The sequence below is a fragment of the Elephantulus edwardii genome, unplaced genomic scaffold (assembly GCF_000299155.1).
Source record: "Elephantulus edwardii isolate Elephantulus edwardi_28Jun2011 unplaced genomic scaffold, EleEdw1.0 scaffold00091, whole genome shotgun sequence".
Taxonomy (NCBI): Eukaryota; Metazoa; Chordata; class Mammalia; order Macroscelidea; family Macroscelididae; genus Elephantulus; species Elephantulus edwardii.
Window position 1 is genome coordinate 192,695 of NW_006399841.1, and position 16,783 is coordinate 209,477.

At 55.9% G+C, this 16,783-nt stretch overlaps 1 protein-coding gene across 1 annotated transcript; it reads left to right on the plus strand.

Annotated features, from left to right (window-relative positions):
* The first annotated feature begins 10,721 nt into the window (after positions 1-10,721).
* Positions 10,722-16,133, plus strand: XIRP1 (xin actin-binding repeat containing 1). Its single transcript, XM_006890644.1, has one exon. It carries the CDS (start codon positions 10,722-10,724, stop codon positions 16,131-16,133), a length of 5,412 nt encoding a protein of 1,803 aa, XP_006890706.1.
* The last annotated feature ends 650 nt before the right edge of the window (positions 16,134-16,783 follow it).

Genomic DNA, 16,783 nt, shown 5'->3' on the forward strand with positions numbered 1-16,783 from the left:
CTCTGGTGGCCTAGTGGCAACAAGCTGCACTGCAATCCCAGAGGTACAAGGTTCAAATCCACCAGATGCTCTGCCGGAGAAAGAGGGACAATCTTCTCCTGTACCAGTCAGATCCGATGTGACGGTACACTCACACAAAAATTATAAAGTAAAATTTTAAAAAATTTAAAAATATATAAATAGTTCAAAAAAATTCATTCATAGTTGCAAAATTTCTTTTTTAAAAAAAAATCCTCTCTATGTTGTTCTGTGTTTGCTGATTGGGGGTGGTCACAGCAGTTTCAAGAGTCATTTTGCACTATTTCTGCATTCTCTGTTTTATCTCCTGGGGTGGGTCATGAAACCACGTTGAGGGGTAAATTTAACCATATTGTTTACTATTCAGGTAGGGTCAGAGGTCAGCAGAATGGAATGGCTTTGGTTTCAACCTTACACTTGAATCCTTTACTTTTGCCCATAACATCTCTCAGTACTGCAATTCTTTTTTTTTAAACTTTAATGAAAGTTTACAGAGACTTTGGATTTCCATTCATTCATTGTTGCACACTTTCCTCCCTCCCCACCCCTTCCCCCATTCTCTTTTCTCTTTGAAAAGTGAAAAAATTACACAATGCCCCCCCGACCCCCAGTCCACTCCATTATGCAGCTTTCATTCCAGACTCTTGACAATAACACCTAATTCCTCCTAGACAGTTCTCTCCTTCATCTGTTTCAAAGCAGTACACATTATTTATTCCCTCTTTTCTTAGTTTTCCCCAACCATGTCAATTCCACTTTACAAAATGGATAACCCTGGAGGAACATTATGTGGAGTGAAATATCTCAGTCACAAAAAGACAAATATTGCATAGAGCCACTGCTGTAAAACAGGACTGACTTCGGGGTTGAGGGAAGTCAGAGGAGGAGGGGAGGAATGATGTCTACTGCATTGAAACAGATGGGGGAGAGAACTGTTTAAAAGGGATATGTGATTAGGCATTATTGTCATGACAGGAGTCCAGAATGAAGGCTGCATAGTGGAGTGGACTTGGGAGGAGGGATTATATAATAATGAAAGAGTTTTTCTTTTGCTTTTTAAGGAGATGAGTTAATTGGGGGTGAGGGGGTGGGCAGGAAGAAAAGTGCAACAATGAATGAATGGAAACCCTAAGTCTCTGTAAACTTTCATTAAAATGAATAAAAAAAGAGTAAAAAAAAATCGGTACACCCATGCTGATTTAAAACATGATATCTGCATAAAGCAATAAAATAAAATCATTGCTTTTTTAGTTTTATTTTTATGATGTGTGTACCGTCAAATCGGATCTGACTGGTACAGGAGGTGATTATTCCTCCTTCTTCAGTGGAGCATCTGGTGGATTTGAACCGCGTACCTCTGGGATTGCAGTGCTGCTTCTTGCCACTAGGCCACCAGAGCGCGCCATAAAATCATTTCTTAAACAAACAAAAAAAAAAGTTGAGGGCTCAAGTCCACCCAGAGGTGCAGCAGAATGAAGACCTGGCAACCTACTACTGGAAGACCAGCCATGTACACCCGCCACAGCACAACTCTGCTTCCACACATGTGGGGGTCACCATGAGGCTCTTTGGCAACAGCCGGTGACTGACTAGCTGTGACTCCATGTACTGGAGAGGCTGACGGTGCGGGGACCAGTGTTGGGCTGGGGCCAGGGCTTCTGAGCCCTCTTTGTCCTGACTACCCTGACAGCCCGTCTTTCTTTGCCTCTGTCTCTCCCTCTCTGAAACATATTGTTATTGTTGTGTGCCATTGAATCTAAACCAGTTCGTAGCTGATCCTCCATTGGTTTTTCAGAGGCAATAAAATCACACTGGGACCTCTCCAAATTATTGAGGAGCAATGATGTCAATTTGAGGACTAAGGTGCATCTAATTCAGGCCATGGTCTTTCCGATCACTTGATATGCATCTGAGAGCTGGGCAATGAATGATAGAAGAAGAATTGGTACCTTTGGGCTATGGTGTTGGAGAAGAGCACTGAACATCCCATGGACGGCCAGGAGAGCAAACAGTTATGTCTTAGAGAGGGTGCAACCGGAGTGCTCTTTGGAGACAAGAATGATGAGGCTTCACCTCACATACTTTGGACATGTTGCTAGGAGGGGCTCTTCCTTTGGAGAGGGACATCATGCTTAGAAAGACAGACGGGTCGGCAAAGGAGGAAGACCTTCAACCAGGTGGATTGACACAATGAGCGCTAGTGTGTCAGGAGGTGTGAGGGCGGCACAGGACAGGACAGGGCTCAGATCGCTTGTTCATAGGGTCGCTAGGGGTCGTACTCGACTCCACAGCATTGAACAACGACAACCAATCTCTCTGGAGGAGAATGCCTTTCTCCCACAGGGCAGCTGGTGGATTCGAACCATGTGCCCTTTGAATTGTCGTGCAGCTCTTTATCACTAGAATGACAGTCAGTGGTAAAATGTTTGCATGAGACCAGGATAATTAGTATTATATATGTGGCTTGCATTGTTTTTCGGTTGGAAGGCACTGATCTTACTCTTCAGACAACCCTGTGGCTTATAACTGTCCTCTTCTCTGAGACCAGGGGCCTAATCCCACAGACACTGCCGGTGCCCCATGTCCCCGCACCCCTCCAGGGGTCACCTACCTCTTCATTTGGCAGTTCTGTCCCTGTCGGTGGCTTCCCACTCCAAAACCTCCCACCTCTACCTAAGGAGAGATGTCGGGAGTGGGGGGGGGGGCGGGGGGGGAAATTAGTACTGCCAGAAACATCCATCAGCCAGTGGGCGGTGAGGATGGTGGATAAACACCCAGCATCCTCGCCCCGGTGAAACAGGCTCCACCATCTCTCAGAGGGTCCCCAGTCCATGGGCTCCATCCCCACAAGGTGCCTCGTTATCTCCCATCCCTGGTTCACTCTCCACTCCCTCATTAAATCATTTGCCCCCACCTCCCCATCCCAGGCTCTGCCCCTGGCAGACCCCTGCCCCCCAAGCACTAAGTAGCTGGCATATAGTGAAATGAGAGGCTCGGAGTAGCCTTATAAATAGAAGAGGCCGGCTGGCAGCCTAGTGAGGCCACCTGACACCAGTCCCGCGATCTCGCAGGATCTCCGCCTCCACAGTAAACTGTCCCTTGAGCCAGAGTGCGAGACTGTTCAAGGCTGCCTGACTCTGAACTGACCATAAGCAGAAAACCTCTTCTCTTGTTCAAATCATTTTATCAGGAAGCTGAGGGGATCTCAGACCCCTGAGGGTCTGGAGCTCAGGCTGGCCTCAGCGAGCTGGCTTCTGGCTCCAGCATCTGCTTCCTGGTGGGAGGACAGCCAGGACTGCAGCTTGACTGGAAGGACACATGAGGGCCTGGACACCAAGAGGACACCAGGACCTGAGAGGCTGGGGTGGCTGGACCAGGGAGAAATGTGCCAAACCGACGCCTTTATTGAGTTTACCAAGTGCTGGAGCAGCGCTGAACCTTATTACTGTGATAAACCACATCAACAGTTCTTTTTTTCAGAAAGATCATGTGGGTTGTTTTGGGGGGGGTTGTTGTTGTTGATTTTATTTTATTTTCTTTTATTATTGTGTGTGTGTGTGTGTGTGTGTGTGTACCATCAAATCAAATCTGACTGGTACAGGAGGAGATTGCCCCTCCTTTTCCAGCAGAGTATCTGGTGGATTTGAGCTGTGCACCTCTGGGATTGCAGTGCCAGCTTCTTGCCACGAGGCCACCAGAGCTCCCTTTCACAACAGTTCTTTGAGATGGGCACAGTCGTTATCCCCATTTGATAGATGAGAAGACTGAGGAACAGGGTCCTGGGGCTCAGATTGAGGTCACTTGCCTGAGGTCACACAGCTTAGTCAGCGTCACGGGCGAGATTTGAACTTGGCAGTTGGGCTCTTAATCTTTCCTTGATTTGTCTCTGCTGAAAAGCCCACTGTACTGATGTATTAGAAATGTTATGTGAGAAGATAAAAAGGATACGCACACATATCTCTGCCAAAGTCATGCCGACAAATAATGCAAGTCTGCTGCCTTAACGGCTTTGCTGTCAATGTTGTGATGATGTAACACTGCTAGGTCATTTATACAGGAGGCCAAATCACCCTGCCTTTCTTGGAACTTTCCCAGATTTAAAACTACAATGTGCTTGTTCAAGAACTCCTCGGTGCTAGACAACAGGGCACATTGTCATCAGTGACACTGGATGCCGATGGGAAGTTCAACTTGCCAAAAGACTAAAAATTGTACTCTGAGCTCCCTAGCAGTCAAGGCAAAGAAGGAAACCCCATGTTATGTGATTCTCCTGCTGTGATTAGAACCGTCTGCCTTGCCCAGCAAGTAAAATTGTAAGACTAGCCACAAGTCCCTATGGGATACTTAAAATGTGACGAGAAAGGACCAGTCCGTGGAGAAGCACATCATGCTTGGAAAGGTGGAGGGACAGCGCAGGAGAGGAAGACCCCAGCTGGATTGACACAGTAACTGGGATAAGGGGTTAAGTGTGTCAGAGACAGTGAGAGTGGCTCAGGATAGGACAGGGTTCAGAGCTATCCCCATGAGTCGCAAAGTGACTCAACAGCACATAACAAAAACAACAACAACAAACTAATTTAACTTTTTAAAATTTAAATTACCAGATATTGTGAGGGTTGAGAAAGGCTTCTCTTCCTGTTGTGTGTAATATTGCTAAGTCCAGAGCCTCACAATAAATATAGCACCTGGGTCATAACTGTTCCAACTCCTGCCCTTGAATCAGAACCAGCTCCCAGCGTGGGTTTCAGAGGCTGTAAATCACACGGATTGCACGCTGGGCTGCCCAAGCTCCACAACAGCTCTGCCAGACACGCAGCTGATGGGCAGGAGGACCAACCAGGGGCCGGGGGGCTTCTTTCTTAGCACTGAGGCCTGAGAGCTTCCTCCCACCAATTACTGCATTTGAGGCAAGTGAAAAGAGTGGGTTTCACAAATGGGAAGAGATTGCCCATCTTTCTCCCCTGAAGCCACTGGTGGATTCGAACCTCCAGAGAGGCTTTCTGTCTTTGGATTAACAGAGCAACTCCCTGTAGACTAGCTACCAAGGCTCCCTCTTAAAATATAAAATACAGAGCAATGATTCTGTAAATCAGTACTGCAGAACAGTATGCTAAATGAACAAACTCAATCCCTAAGGACAAATACTGTATAAGACCATTATTGTAGAACATGTACGAGGATGGGGGAGAAGGGGGGATGCAGACAGGTGAGAATGGGGGTGGGGTAATCATAGGGTCGCACAATTTGATAAATGGAGGGAGAAGTGGGTAAAGGAAATAAGAAAGATCTGGTGTGGAAAAACAATGTATACAAACCTTGTAAGTAAACCAGTATATAATAAAAAGTGTATTTAAATACTAAAAACATACATATATAAAATACATATAAATTTAAAGCAGCGTGTAAAATCACATAGGATCACATTTCACATGCATAAAATGTATTTTATGTAAAATATCTTTCCTTTGCATACAAAAGATACTCAAAGTTATGAATGTATTTCTTCAAATGTTACTTTACATATTTTATATACCAAAAAATGTATTTGTGTTGCATATAAAACATGCATCCATTGTTTTGCCCCATCAGTTCACAGCTGACCTACCCAGTGGGTTTTCAGAGGGTATGAATTACCCTTCTCTTTCTGAGAAGCAGCTGGTGGACTTGAACTGCATGCCTTTGGGTTGGCAGAGCAACTCTTAACGCACTAGGCCACGGAGATCTTTTATAGAAAACATATTCAAATACAAATATAAATAGGATGGCACCCACACACAGATATTACAACAGCAGGCACTTTGACTGCTTTCTTTCTGCTCCAGAGAAGCCTTTCACACAGCCAGCGTCAGATCCAGAAAGCAGGTGGTCTGTGGCAGCCAGGAGAATCTGACTGAGAGGCCCTGGACCCCTCCTTCCAGGGTGCTGTCCTGAGACGCCCGTACACCGTGTCCCCCATCCTTCCTGGGGACAGCCAGGAGCAGAGGGGAGGGCAGGAGAAACAGGGGGATTGAGCAGAGGGGCAGGGCACACAGGAGGGACGTCCAGGTGTCCCCGAGGTTGACGGTGTGACTGTCATGACTCAATGGAAAATGTGAGCTGTGGCTCGTGTCACCCGCTGCTGCAGCAGGCATTTACTTGGGGTGTCGGAAGCAAGACCCCACTGTGCCAATGTCAGAACACGCCTCCACATTCTTACACTCTGTATGGGAACCTGGCCCCCCCACCTGGGACAAAATGCCTCTACACATGGCCCCCGGTTGTCCCTCCCCGCACTGTTCCTTCCCAGCCTAAATGCTGGCATCTCTCAAGTCCACTGGGTCCCCTGGCTCGGGCAGCAAAGGAGGGGCAGGTGTGACACCCCACCCCCCCCCGCCGCGATGGCCCATGTCTGGGAAGCTGGTGACTCCAGGGTCAGAAATAACCCCACAGTCAGCCTCCCTCGTGCCTCCTTTCCTTTTTCTCTCCCCTCCATTCCCAGCAAGTCCGGGCCCTGAGTCAGAAGAGAAGCATCTAAGACCATAAACAAGGACTGGACCATCTATTGAGAAAACACAACGCCCGTTCTGGGGGAGTTTTTGCTAAGTCAGGGGCGACAGGAAGGCCTGGGGGACCTGGTAGTTCAACGTCTCTCCCCAGCTCTCATCTTCATTTGGGGCCTGCGTTACAAGCAGACTCTGACACATGATGACTCGTGTGTAAGTATAGAACTGTGTGTGCACCGCAATAGCCAGGCCTTTCTTCCTACGTGCCCCTGAGTGAACACACCTTTCCAGCTAGCAGCCACATGAGCCGTTTACCACTCAGGGGTTCCGCGGGGCTGGAGAGGGAGAAAGCCTTTAGCGCAGAGAGAACTCAGGGAGGAAATCTGGGTTTCAGTCTTTTCAGCCCCTAAGACCTAAAAGTGGAGGCTGAAGTTGGCCCTGCACTCGGGAAACCTCCTGGCAACACAAGTCAGGAACAGTTGGAGGCCACCCAGGAGTGAGATGCCCCCTTCCTATCCACCCCTCAGAATAGTCCTGGGCACCCCCATCCCGCTCACGGCTGACTCACCAGCCCCAATCCTTAGATCAACCAACAGGGATGAATGAAGGATTTCTCATCCCTCTCCCTCCCCCATCAAAAGGACGTGTAACTGATTCCCCTGATGGAAGACTGATTTCCACAAGCCCTAAAAATAACTGAGCCACTTCATACCCTGAACTTAGCCTCTCCTGCCCGCCCCCACCCGGCCCAACCCCTCCAACCAGCAAGATAAAGGCAGCTGCCCTGGCCAGCAAGGGACAGAGAGAGCCCTGAGACACCAGGGCAGCGAAGAGAAGGCATCGGACAGTCAGCAGAGCAGGAACCCCCAGAGGGACGACAGACCCCTACAGACCACTAGCGCCACAGTCCACAGAGGGTGAGTGTCCGTCCCTTATCCACAGCTGTAGGAGGTCCGCAAGGCTGGCACCTGTTCTGGGCCCTGGGGGTGGCGTGTGCAGGGGTCGCCTGGGTGGGAGAAGGAGTCAAGGGGGTTTGAGTCTGGATGTTTGAGTCTCTGATCTAAAGAAGCAGTTAAGGGGGAGTTAGTGTGTGGCCGTGGGAGTTCTCAGAGCAGCTACCACAGGCCAGAGGCCAGACCAGGACAGGCTATTTATTGCCCATCTGCCTGGGCCTCAGGACAAAGGCCTCCAGGAGAGATGGCCTGGACTGCAGTTCGTCCAGTCCAGGTAGTGACCTCTTCAGGCTCCCAGGCCTCCTGCAGACAAGAGGCAGGAGGGAAGACTTCCCTGGCTTCTTCTTTCTTGAGGGAAGAGGAGGACAGAGGCAGCTGGAGGGGTGCACAGGCCTGAGCCGGCTCTGCCAACACCAGCACCGTGCCCAGCTGTTGTGGGCGAAAGCTGTGACACACTTGGGCCTGGAGCGTCTGCCCAAACCTGGCCTGAGCCTGGGGCCCCTCACCTCTTGGCCAAGCACCTGGGTGGGGTGAGATGGGTGCACACCTGTCCAGGGTCATCACTTGAGGTCAGACACAGAGCTCACTTTGGGGAGTCCAGATTTAAGTACGTAAGGATCAGGCTGGTCCACAGAGGAAGGTCTGGGACAGAGAGGAGGTGACTCCAAAAGTCCAGACACCGTGACATTTCAGTTCTGAAGCATGTCTTCACGGTCTACCTCCTCTGACCAGTCAGGGATAAGGTGGGGGTACAGTATTTAGGGGAGCTGCTCCAGGCCTTTCTACTGCCTCACTGGCTCTTTGGAAAACTCCTTTCTTCTGTCTGGGCCTCAGTTTCCCCCTCTGAACAATACAGGGTCAGTTTGACTGACCTCTAACGCCCCTTAAGTCAGACATCCTGGAATCTGTGATGGAAGTGGGCAGCGGCCACAGAGGGGATTCTGGGCATTCCTGGGGACAGAGGAGTGCTGTGACCACACATGCCATCTGTCAAGGCCACCACAGTGGTGACAGGATGGAGCGGCGGTCAGACAGGCTCGGCTTTGGCAAGGGGTCCTCACATGAGCTGAGTGACTAACAGAAAATGCCCCAAGGGTTTGCTGCGTGTTTATTATTAAACTCTTATGAGTCCCCACTACCAGGGGCTCTGACATCTAAGCGAGACCTGCTTCAGTGGGGAGGGGGTCTCCTAGGGTTGCCACGAGAAAGATGTCCTGTTCCCAGTGGCCCAGTGGCCCTTGCCCATTTGGCCGCGGGAGGGTTACAGTATCCACCACCCAGTCTCGCTGCAGGCAGGGCTTGACAACAGCCAAGGAGGAAGGATTGGGGTGGGCAAGGGCATTTAGGGAGTCAATAAAGATGAAGGGGGCCAAGGTTCTTGGGTCCCCACGGCTGAGCCCAGGGCTGCTGTGCCGAGGCCAGGGCCCTGGCTATATTTAGTTCCAGCGCAGAGAGGGAGTGGGTCAGGAGCCCCGGGAGGGAGTGCATGCCTCTCATTCCTTCCCCACTGGCCTCTGGTGGATGTTAGTACACCTGTCACCGGACAGATAAGATACACACAGGACAGAGACCAGAGAAGGGCTTGAGGGTAGGAGGCCATTGAAGGGTCATTGAAGCTTTGGTGGACATTGGCTGATGAGAAGAGGGAGGAAAAGGGGTGGGGGGGGGGGGGCAAGGAGCTGACTGGGCCTGGGGTTGGGGGTGAGGGAGAGGTTGCAGGTCTAAGTCTGAGACCCTGAAGATGGGTTTGTTCAAGCATAAGTGGGTTGTCTCCAGGACCCAGGGGCAGGCTGTCTCCTCTGCCTTGAGGGCCTGTCTCTGGATGGCTGTCACCCTCACTTTCTTCTGGGAAGTACCTGCCTGGGAATTGAAGAGCAGCACAAGGGCTACAAAAAGGCGCTTGTGCCCAGGAGAGACTGTGGGCTGAGGGTGGTGCTTTGTTCAGTTCCGTACAGAGGTGTTGAGCACAGAGCAGACTTGGCACCTACCAATAACAAGGAAGAAAATGTTACTCCCTAGATTCTTATTTCTTGAGGCCAGGCCTCAGAGAACATCTGGGAACCCCAAGCCAGCACCACCATCTTTGCTTTCCCCAAGATCTGATTCTTTCTGAGCTGGGGCCCCGCTCTCTCCACCTTTAATCATGAGAGAACAAGCTAGACTTTCCTTGTGACTCCCCTCCCTGCATAAGGAACTGGTATCTAGAATTTAGAATCGGGCTGTAAGTAACCATGAGGTGTCAGGTGAACAGATACCCCTCCCTGATCCCTTCATTGCAGGGGCCGCCCACTGACCTGGCCATGCTTGTAGGGCCTGGGAAAGGCCAGCGAGCTGATTGACAGCTGGGAGCCTTAACTGCGGCCAAGCTCTCACAGTACCCAAGCGCGCCCTCTGGTGTTCCAAAAAGGCATTTTGTCCCCTTTAGAAACCAGTCACAGTTTGGGCAAAGAATTGTGCAGTGCAAAGGTGTGGAGTTCAAATCCACAAGTTGCCCCCATCAGGAGACGGATAGGCAATATCCTCTCGTGCGATTTACTGACTTAGAAAAGCAGCTGGAGGGCCAGCTGTGGCCCGGTTCCGATTCAACAGTATACAACAATATCTCCCTGTTTGATGCCCCAGCCTGCTAGGTGAAAGGTGGACTCTGGTCCACTCGGAGGAACCTGGGGAGGCTGTCTACTCTGCAGCTCAGTTCCAGGGCAGTTATCTCAGTTCCAGGGCAGCTAGCTTCCGCTTTCACTGCCTCCCCTGCCACTTTCCTGGGAGTTTACCAAAGGAGGTAGGATGGAGCATGTGGAGTTGCTGACAACTTTTGTAACATGAAAGGGAGGGTCTCATGGCCAGCAGTACCATGCCTGTTGTCCCGTCACACAGGTGACACTGGGATGCACCTTGCTAGTTGGTACTATGGAGTTAAAGTGACCTATAGCTGACCCTCCAGCAGGTTTTCAGAGGCAGTTAAGTGCACAGGAGAACACTGTCTGTCCTTCTCCTGTGGATTTGAACCATGTGCCTTTGGGATTGCAGCGCAGCTTCTTACCACTAGGCCACCAGAGCTCTGTAGGCCACCATATTTCCTGTCCAAGGCTCATCGTGAAATGAAGCAGGGAGAGATGGCAGTGTCAGCAAGCTGGCACGTTCTGGTCTGCCCTGGAGAGAGGAACTCTCTAAGTGGGTGTCCATGAGAGGCTGTTGGCCCCTGCCCCCTGCTATCTCTCCCACCTGAGACCCCACCCCATCCTCACCTCCACCCCTTCTCCTCAGAAGGATGGCCAGTGTCCAGACACAGGTGGCCCCTACCCCGACCATCCGGATGGCGACCACAGAGGACCTGCCCCTGCCGCCACCCCCAGCGCTGGAGGACCTGCCCCCGCCGCCGCCCAAGGAGTCCTTCTCCAAGTTCCACCAGCAGCGCCAGGCCAGCGAGCTGCGACGCCTGTACAGACACATCCACCCAGAGCTGCGCAGGAACCTGGCCGAGGCCGTGGAGGAGGACCTGGCCGAGGTCCTGGGCTCGGAGGAGCCCACGGAGGGCGACGTTCAGTGCATGCGCTGGATCTTCGAGAACTGGCGGCTGGACGCCATCGGGGACCACGACAAGCAGGCCGCCCGGGAGCCCGTGGCGGGCGGCGACGTCCAGGCCACCTCGCGCAAGTTCCAGGAGGGGTCCCTGGCCAACAGCGTGGGCCAGGAGCCTGCGGGTCCCCGGGCCACCGGGGGCGACGTGCGTGCGGCCCGCAGGCTGTTCGAGACCAAGCCTCTGGACCAGCTGAGCGGCCAGGACGCACCCGAGGCCCCAGGCCGGGAGCCCGCGGCCAGCGGGGACGTCCAGGGCACCAGGCTGCTCTTCGAGACGCGGCCGCTGGACCGCCTGGGCTCCCGGCCCTCGCTCCAGGCCCAGAGCCCGCTGGAGCTGCGCTCCGAGATCCAGGAACTGAAGGGCGACGTGAAGAAGACGGTGAAGCTGTTCCAGACGCAGCCGCTGTGCGCCATCCAGGACGCGGATGGCGCCATCCACGAGGTCAAGGCCGCCTGCCGCGAGGAGATCCACAGCCACGCGGTGCGCTGCGCACGCTGGCTCTTCGAGACGCAGCCCCTGGACGCCATCAACCGCGACCCCAGCCAGGTGCGCGTTATCCGGGGCATCTCCCTGGAGGAGGAGGCCCGGCCTGACGTCAGCGCCACGCGCTGGATCTTCGAGACGCAGCCCCTGGACGCCATCCGCGAGATCATCGTGGACGAGAAGGACTTCCAGCCGTCGCCAGACCTCATCCCGCCCGGCCCGGATGTCCAGCAGCAGCGGCATCTGTTTGAAACCCGCGCTTTGGACACCCTGAGAGGGGAGGAGGAGGAAGGGGCTGGCGTGCAGGCGCCACCCAAGGAGGAAGTGGTCCCTGGGGACGTCCGCTCCACCCTGTGGCTCTTTGAGACTCAGCCCCTGGACGCTCTGAAGGACAGCGTGCAAGTGGGTCACCTGCAGCGAGTGGGCTCCCGAGAGGGTGAGGCGCTGACGTGTGAGACGGGGTCCAGTGGTGGCCCCTCCGCACTGCCCCTCTCTCCGAGTGCCCCGGAGAGGGACAGCGTCAAAGGGGATGTGAAGACCTTCAAGAATCTTTTTGAGACCCTCCCCTTGGACAGCATCCGGCAGGATGAGCCTCTGACCCCTGGGAGCGCAAGCACAGCAGAAGGGACAGTGGCTTCCGGGCAGCCCCAGGGCCCAGGGTGCCCAGTATATGCCATGCAAGACAGCAAGGGCCAGCTCCACGCCCTGACCTCTGTCAGCAGAGAGCAGGTGGTGGGGGGCGACGTGAAGGGCTATCGGTGGATGTTTGAGACGCAGCCCCTAGACCAGCTGGGCCGACACCCCGATACTGTGGACGTGGTACGGGGCATCACCCGCCAGGAAGTGATGGCCGGGGACGTGGGCACCACCCGCTGGCTCTTTGAGACGCAGCCCCTGGAGGTGATCCACCAACGAGAGAAGGAAGAAGACAGCCAAGGTCAGAAAGGAGCCCAGCCCGAGGCCTTCCCAAAGGGTGATGTGCAGACCATCCGCTGGCTGTTCGAGACATGCCCCATGAGCGAGCTGGCAGACAGGCAGAATTCAGAGGACACGGGTCCCACAGACGAGCCTGGGGTCCGGTCCTGCACCTGGATGTTCGAGGCCCAGCCCCTGGAGAGGCCACACGGCTCCCAGGAACAGCACCTGCGGGCCGGCCAGGTCCCGACAGGGCAACGACAGACCGATGGACACGTCTTCGAGACTGAGCCTCTGCAGGCCACCGGCCGTCCCTGGAAGCGACGTGCCATGAGGTATCTCAGCCGAGTGGATATCCCCTCAGGACAGGTGTCTCGTCAAAAGGAGGTTTTCCAGGCGCTGGAGGCCGGCAAGAAGGAAGACCAAGTGTCCAGGGTCACCCCTGAGTCCATCCCGGAGGGTGCTGTACACAAATTCACATGGCTCTTTGAGAACTGCCCCATGGGCTCCCTGGCGGCGGAGAGCGTCCGAGGGGACAACCTTGAGGAAGAGGAGTCTGTGGACACCTCAGACAACGGGCACCTAGAGAAGCAGGAGACTGAGGCCGAGGGGACCCTGCGGACGCTGCATGCCACCCAGGGCATCCTGCACCACGGGGGTGTCCTCATGGAGGCCCGCGGGCCCGGGGAGCTCTGTCTGGCCAAGTATGTGCTTCGGGGGCCTGGGCGTCCCCAAGTGCGCAAGGAGGAGCTGGTGTCCGGCGAGCTGCCCCGGATCGTGCGCCAAGTGCTGCGCCGGCCGGACGTGGACCCACAGGCGCTGCTGGTGCATGAGGACCCGGCCGGCCAGCTCCAGCTCACCCCGCTGCAGCTGCCTGCTCCGGGCAGTGGTACCATCGATGACCTGGATCCAGCCCTCCGCCAGGTGCTGGCGTGCGCGCTGGGGACCTCGGTGATGCGGACCGGGCTAGTGATGCAGGAGACCGAGCAGGGCCTGGTAGCACTGACCGCCTACTCCCTGCAGCCCCGGCCAGCGGGCAGGGGCCCAGAGAGGAGCAGCGTGCACCAGCTGGCCAGCTGCATAGACAAAGGGGACCTGAGCGGCCTGCACAGCCTTCGGTGGGAGCCACCGGCCGAGCCCAGCCCGGTGCCGAGCAGCGAGGGGACTCAACAGCTGCCCCTGACGGAGAGCGTCATCCACGTGACCCCCCTGGAGCCAAGCCTGGGGATGGGGCATCTGCATTGCCCCCCACGATCTGCAGGAAAGGCAGCCCCAGCCGGCTCACAGGGAACCTTAAAGCAGGAAGACAATCACACTGAGCAGAAAGGGGGGGCAACCTTGGGAAAGTCTCGAGGGGTGGGGGTGACACCGCAGAGCCCCGGAGCCCCAGACCTCCAGGCTGCGATGCAGGACCTGCGGAAGGCCACCGCCGAGGCCCAGAGCCTACAGCAGCAAGTCCAGAACAAATACAAGTACAGCCCAGGCCCTGTGGTCACCTGCACCTCCACCCAGAACGGCCTCCTGCCAGCACCAGCCGTGACCCCTGGGGCTGCCCACAGCAACGCTAGGCATGTGGCCAGAGCTGACCTCAGGATGCCAGCCACCCCTGGAAAGGTCAGTGGAGAACTGAACACAATTCCCAGGGGACCGCCCGGGGGGCGGGCGACCGTGCAGGACGGAGTCTACACTGCTCACCCAGTGAGGACCTTTGACTCAGCCAAGGGTGCCCATCCTTTTGAGAGGGAACCCCAGCCAAGGGGCCAGGGGGCTTCCCTCACAGCTCAGGCCCCCAGCCCAGTCCTGGGAGGTCTGGGCCAGAGTCTCAGGCCAGATAAGGCAGAGCCTGGGGACCACTCCCAGGGCACCTGGGGACCTCTGAGGAAGCCACTGGCAGAGGTCGGCCAGGGAACCCTCCAAGCTGCAGAGACCACCCCGAAGGCGGCCCCCTTAGCCCACCACACTCCACCCTCTGGGCCTAGGGATGCAGGTGCCTGCCTGCACTCCCATAATGCCTCTGTTCCTCCTCCTCCTCCCCCAGCTGCTGTGACCAGACCAGACTTCCCAGCCCAAACCTGCCACCAAGAAGACGCCATCCCACAGGTTGCCCAATCCCTTCCGGAGACCCGTCTCCACCCCCACAGCAGTCCTGCTGGCCAGAGAGCCCCCGAGGGGACGCAGACCAAGGCGGTTAAATCGGAGCCCACCACACCCCCAAGGAAGAAACCCCAGCTGCCCCCTAAACCTGCCCACCTGTCTCTGATCCCTCCTCGCCGGAAGTTGCCCAAGTCCCCAGCTCAGGCTCCTGGATCCTCCTTGGAGGTGGGACCAGGTGCACATAACCAAGGTGAGAGAGAGACAGACATGCTCCAGACAGTGGTGGTCCCCACTGCTGCAGGCCAGCCTGGCCCCCAGGATGGCCTCAGGTCAATGGGCCCCAGGCCCACCCAGGGCAGCCATGACCAGCTGCCCAGATCTCCCAGTGATCACCCCACCTCACCACAGCAAGGCCCTAGCCTCCCAGGACAACAGCCCATGGTAGAGTCCCAACCAGTGGTATCTGACAGCTCCCAGGCTCTGCAGGGAAGCCGCCAGGAACTCCAGGGCCTCCTGAGTCAAGTGCAGGTCCTGGAGAAGGAGGCCGTGGGCAGCGTGGACGTGCGCGCACTGCAGACTCTCTTCGAGGCTGTGCCCCAGCTGGGAGAGGCCGCCCCTCCAGAGTCCGCGGCCGCCCACAAGCCTGAGGCTTCGGTGGAGCAGGCCTTTGGGGAGCTGACACGCGTCAGCACGGAGGTTGCCCGGCTGAAGGAGCAGACCCTGGCCAGGCTGCTGGACATCGAGGACGCTGTGCGCAAGGCCCTGAGCTCCATGTCAAACCTTCAGCCTGAGGCTAAGAATGCCACCAGCCATTCCCAGGGAGCCCCAGAGGATCCCAGTGCCCACAAGGTCAGCATTATGGCCAGCAGCAGAGCCACGCCCAACAGGCCAGTTCAGGAGGCCAGGGGTCAGAAGGCGGTGGAGAGCCAAACTGAGGTCCAGCATCAAGCCGAGGTCAGAAGCCACTCGGAGATCACAGGTCAAGCAGCCTCCACAGGCCCTGCCACCGGGCAGCTGGAGACACTGAGAGGAGAGGCAGGCCTCCCTCGGGTCGTACCTTCTCGCACAGAGTCCCCCTCCTCCCCAACCTTCATCTCCATTCAGTCAGCCACCAGGAAGTCCCCAGGAATGCCCAGCCCCAAGGACAGCCCTGGCGTCCCAGTGAAGAGCACACACCTGGCCCTGGACGCAGGCCAGGCCCTGCTCCGCCAGGAAGGTGCCCAAGACGAGGCCGGCAGGAAGGAGGCCAGCAGGAAGGAGGCTGGCAGGAGCTCTGGACAGCAGGAGCCTGTCCCCGCCGCCGCCAGCCCTTCGCCCACTGGGCGGCAGAAGAGTGTCCTGGAGCTGCAGACGGGGCCAGCAGGCGCCCAGCCCTACGAAGCCACCAGCACGGTGACCGAGCAGTTCGAGGAGGTGGACCAGTTTGGGAATACAATCCTAGCGTCCTCCACCACCACGGTCACCAGGCAGGCCGAGCCGCCCAGGGGTGCATGTCCCTGCCCGGGCCTCCACTCCTCCCCGCTGCTACGAAGGTTCCTGCACAGCTCTGCAGGGCTCAGCAGTGGCCTGACAGATCCCGGGACACTGTACATGCCAACCGCCCAGTGAGGGCCCCACACAGCCTCCCAGCACCCATTGCAGGAGTGTCTCCTCCCACGGCCCTGGACACCTACCCCCAGCACTCACCGGGCAAGGACCAAGAACAAGGAGAATCTTCTGAAACTTGATCTGAGCAGTGTCTCTTTCCTCAATTCCCTCAAGAGGGCGCAGACTTCGCCGGGAGGACAGTTCTGCAGGGGCCCCGAGCACAGGAGGAGGGTGGGGAAGCCCAGCTGGAGGGAGTAGTGTGTACAGGCACGTGCTCTGCAGGAAGGCCTGGCCCGTGCACTGACACACGCGTGAGCACACCATACTTGGCACCCCCGATTGCCCTCAAGCCCCAGCCTTCGTTTCTTCTACTTGGAGTCTGCGTGTTGTTCTCAGGCATCTGCTCTCAGGCATTTGTCAGTCCCCACTGACAGCCAGCCGAACCCAGGCCTGGGTTCTGCCTGTTGTCTCTCTCAGGGCGCAGAAGGGACCGATAACCAGCTCCATCAGCAACACTTCTGTCGTCCACTCACCCTGATGACTCTGAGGTCACAAAGAGTGGTCCAGTGATCAGCATTGTAGCTAGGGTCACCCCCCTCACCATCCCACACCCTGTACCCTGACTAGGAATGTATCGTCTGAATAAAGCCAGATTTTCTTCTCTATGCTGT